Source organism: Populus euphratica, unplaced genomic scaffold, assembly GCF_000495115.2.
Source record: "Populus euphratica unplaced genomic scaffold, PopEup_1.0 scaffold2638.1, whole genome shotgun sequence".
Lineage (NCBI taxonomy): Eukaryota > Viridiplantae > Streptophyta > Magnoliopsida > Malpighiales > Salicaceae > Populus > Populus euphratica.
Genome location: NW_011502542.1, coordinates 14461 through 19184, shown reverse-complemented (window position 1 = coordinate 19184; position 4724 = coordinate 14461). Strand labels below are relative to the sequence as shown.

Below are 4724 nucleotides of genomic sequence, written 5' to 3'. Positions count from 1 at the left end.
GCTTGCACAAAAGAAATCCTATTTTGCAGACTCAATTACCCAAATCACCTGTCACACACTGTAATACATTAATAGTATCTTAGCTTAATTAGCAAAGCAGAAGCTCATAGTAGATAACAAACACCATAATAGAACTAATATATTAACTAAAAAAAACAAGAAAAGCATTACAAGCTCCATAATCTGTTAAGCTCTAGTGATCACCCCATTCAATTTTGTCTCTGATATTTGCCAGCACCTCATTAGACTCCCTCAACAACTTGATACTTCTGTTCAGCTTCTTACGCTTATTAGCAACAGATGGAGGTTCCTCTAACATTCTTTCTATTACATCACCAGCAGTGCCTACAAACTCATTAACAAACTCCTTTTCCATTTCCTTGTTGACAAGATTTCGGATGCTGAGCTGGAGATGCAGAGCCATATTGTCAACCAACCTCATCAAGACAATCTTCCAGTAAGCACTCAGCCTCATCTTCAAGCCAAAAGCTTCAAGAAGAACATGTTTATGACACCTAAGATCTCCCACTAGAACCTCTCTCGAGCCATCAATCGTCACCTTGGAAGATCCAAATGTCGTAATGTTGTCGATGACTACTTGCTGCTGTGCGATGAGCTTGTTCCATTCCTTCATATATTCTGGATTACATGTGTAATCCGTTTCCTTCTCCATCTGGACAATCTCTGTTACCCAATCAATGGACCGGTCTTTCATTTTATCTAGAAGTTTATGGGCCACTTGTACGATAAATAACTGAAGTTGGTGATAGTTCGCCGAGTGATGATTCAAAACTGAAATGACCACACCCCCAATGTAAGCCCACACTTTTTCAACAAACTCTATTGGTAGTTCTGATATTTCTTCAACCTTTCGCTGCAGGATGGTAAGGAAGGCAGTGTCAGACCTATTGAGCAATTCAATCCCTTTTGTTTCCTCCAAAACCTCAATCTCATTTATCATAAAATTCTTTGCATGGCCAGAGCACTTATGAAGTTCTGCTGAGAATTGATTGAGCATTTCAACCAATCTAGCAGTGCCGTGCATATCTTTTTCATGTGGGTATTCATCAATTTCCCCTCTTACAAGGATTTTCCTCAAAGACTCCCGGGAAGATCCAATAATGCCCGTGAAAGCTGCCACGACCTCAGCAACTGACAACAACCTCCTGGGCATCCTATTCAGCTCTGAAATACTCGCACTCAACTTCTCATCAATCTTTCTGATGATACCAGGCAAACACTTGGCAATAATATTGGCCTGAATTTGCACCAGTTTTTGAGCCAAAACTTGAATGCCCACTGTAGATTTATCAATCTTGGACAAAAGTTTATGTGTCGCAAACAGTGCAGCTTCTTCCTTCCTTGCATCCTCATAAGACTCGTTACCAATACGGTTTCTAACACACACATAACCAAGGCCTATATTCACATCATTTCTAGTGATCTTCTCAAGTAACCCTTCAGGTGATTTATCAACCTTTGTAACCACAGCAAGAGTCCTCTCACCCTTCTTGTCGACTTTCTGTGACATCATTATGGATTCACATGTGGAAAAATCAACGCTCGCAGACAAAACATTAAGGATAATATTCTCATCAGGACTAATATACTTCATTATAATATTTTCTATCTGCTCATAGATATCTTCAGGGTGACCATGAACAGGAACTCTTGTAATTCCAGGGAGAGCAACAAGAGTAAGATCAGGAACACCATTCTTTTTCACTACAAGAGTTAATTCAGTGTTAGATATGCCCTTACCGTTGCCTGCAATCTCATCAGTGGCAAAATTGATAGCATCAGCAACGTGGGCTTCATCAGTAGGCACTGTTTTGTCCTTGAACTGCAAGAAAATCTCTGGTACAAGAGATGGGTGATGTTTAAGCCTCATAATGAGAGGCACTCTAGTGCAAATGCCATCGCCACGAGGAAGATTGATACAAGCCAATGATTCAAGAACACTGGATTTGCCTGAAGATTGATCGCCAACAACAACAATGGTTGGAAGTTTCATGCCTTCTTTCACTACCTGGAGTTGCCTCAGCCTGTCCACTGCATCAAGGAGAGGTGTGATACGGTCGTTGTAATGTGAAACAAGTGGTACATGATCATGAAAAATAGCCTTATGTTCAATATGAACTTCTACTTCTTTCCTTTCTGAAGAAGGCTTGCCTCCACTCATGTTCTCTAGAAAAGATCAGACAGGGATAGAAGAAGAGAGAGATTTTTATATGAAAAGAGTTTGAAGATTGGTATGGTCTTGGAAAGAAAAGACGGAAGGGAAGATGTATTTTATAGTAGAGGAGATTTTCATTTAACTGAAAAATTAAGATAATTGCAAAATTACGATATAGTGATTTTCAATATAGCTCTCAGATTAATATATTTATCAATTAGGTCCCTATAGGAGAAGCATTATCCATTCTTCCATTAGTGGAAACACTTACTTCGTTTGATTAATGTAAAACGTCAGATTTCCCTCAAAATCCCATCCTTTTATTGCATTATGCATGCAATCTAAACATGGAAACTCGTATGAACGAAGGAGTTCAATCGAGGATTAATGTCAAATACTTGGAAGACCAAATTCAAAAGCTATATAGTTTGGACAGTTAGTTGAGAATTGGTTCGTAGGTGTGAAGTTAATTCGAGCTTTGCTCTTAAGATAATTATCCAACCTCGGAATGTTATGGTCTTTGACATGAATAATTTCTTTCCATTTCTAAATATTGTTTTCACTGCTGAGAAAAATAGTACACAAGGTCAATCGAATAACCTCGAACAAAAGAAAAGTACAAGAAAAAAACCAGAAAAATAACCTCCAACAAAAGAAAAGGTAAAAAATGACCGAAAAAAGTAAATCGAATAACCTCCGACAAAAGAAAAGTATGCAAAAAACAAAGGAATAAATCGAATAACCTCAACATCGAGTATTTTTGGGTTAATTTATACATCAACCTAAACTAAATCTTTTATCTAGATAATCTTACAAGAGCACATCTCTCGTATTAGTATGGTGAATTCAAAGGGATTAATTTATTTAAGTCTCTTATATGCTCTGTATCTCAAGTTCTGCAACTAAAACATGAAGAAATTGAAATCATAGACCAAAATATAAAACCCTCATAAAGCTATGATTGAAAAAAGGCCAAAAACTCACCTCAATGGTATTAAAAAGAAATAGCCTAGGAATTTTTCCAATATCAATTTTGGCCCTTGGTGTTTTAATTATATTTAATCAAAAAAATTAAATTTGATTTTTTCAAATTTAGCATCTATTAAACGTCGTAATTTCATTTAAACATTGTGAGAAAGCCTTGCAAGATTAACCAAGATAAATCATCAATCTCACCTTAAATACACTAAATGTTAAAGGATCACATTGAAAAAGCCTATTGCTCTATCCTTATAGGGATATTTTTTTTCAATTCTTGATTTTAACCAACTTATTTTTTTTGAAACAAGGGTAAAACAATGTGTCTCGTTAATCACATCCCCTGTCTCTTATTAATGTGTTCTCTTTGTGACATAATAGGCAGTCTGATATAGGAAAATTAATGGTTTATTACGGATAATTTTCCCCTCCAAAACATGTATCTTCTCTGAGATAATTACAAGTGATCTTGAAATGCTCTTCCACTTCTATATATGTCGTATAGTAAATCCTCTACTGCACACTGTTGTTGTTTTACCATCTACAGATCTCTGTTCTAGTAATATTTCTGTGTCATCAAGCATTATTGTGAGCATGTTATACCTTGAGCGATTGTATAACGAATTTTGGGTCCAATAACTAGGTAAGAATCATGTGTTAGGATGCTGACATGCAAATCCAATAAGATAAAAGGTAAGGGATAAGATAAAATGAGAAACGACACACAAGAATTTACGTAGTTCACCCAATTTGGCTACGTCCATGGGCAAGTATAGAAGGATTTTACTAAGTAATGTGGGAATACAATTTCTCTCTAATAATAGGAGAACAACAAAAATCTCTCTATTATTAGGAGAAAACACCTCACTTACTATCTCACAAATACCTCACAATTTTGTGGGATTACTCTCTCCTCACCCTCTTTTCTTTCTTTCTTGTGGTGTGTCTATAATGCTTGGATGCATTGTCTATTTATAGGCAAACATCCATGCAAAAGACAAGGGCAAGGTAGGTGGCACCAAATTTATGCCTAACATTTTGACAAAACATTGTTGACTTTGTCAACAATGTTAGGGTGGTTTCACATTCTCCCACTTGAAGACTTTGATGAGTTAATCAAGTCTTCACACTTGATTATCTGTAATTCTTCTATCATTTCTATACTTGCTATCTTCATGCTGCTTACGTTTCTGCTAGGTCGTAAGAGGATCTGCACCATATATACTTATTAGTGTTGACCGGTTTCGTCAAAGCATCTACTGGGTTTTTCTTTGTGTAAATCTTCTGAAAATCCACACTTCCATCTTCCACCACTTCGTGAACAAAGTGATACTGAACATCTATGTGTTTTGTTCTTGAATGAAACGCTGGATTCCTTGCAATATGCAAGGCACTTTGACTATCACAATACAAAAGAATATTCTCTTGTTTGTGCCCGAGCTCCTCCATAAGTTTCTTCATCCATATTGCTTCTTTACAAGCTTGTGTAGCTGCCATGTACTCAGCTTCTGTTGTGGATAACGCTACAACAGTTTGAAGTTTAAAAACCTAGCTCACAGCTCCTCCTACA

At 36.7% G+C, this 4724-nt stretch overlaps 1 protein-coding gene across 1 annotated transcript; it reads right to left on the bottom strand.

The window, feature by feature from the left end:
* Positions 1-51: 51 nt before the first annotated feature.
* LOC105119277 (dynamin-related protein 4C-like) lies at positions 52-2233 on the bottom strand. The gene has a single exon (XM_011017399.1). The coding sequence runs from the start codon at positions 2180-2182 to the stop codon at positions 194-196; it is 1989 nt and encodes a 662-aa protein (XP_011015701.1). The 5' UTR covers positions 2183-2233; the 3' UTR covers positions 52-193.
* Positions 2234-4724: the final 2491 nt, after the last annotated feature.

Excerpts from the sequence above, each read along its gene's own strand:
- LOC105119277 (XM_011017399.1), bottom strand. The coding sequence starts at position 2,182 with ATGAGTGGAGGCAAGCCTTCTTCAGAAAGGAAAGAAGTAGAAGTTCAT.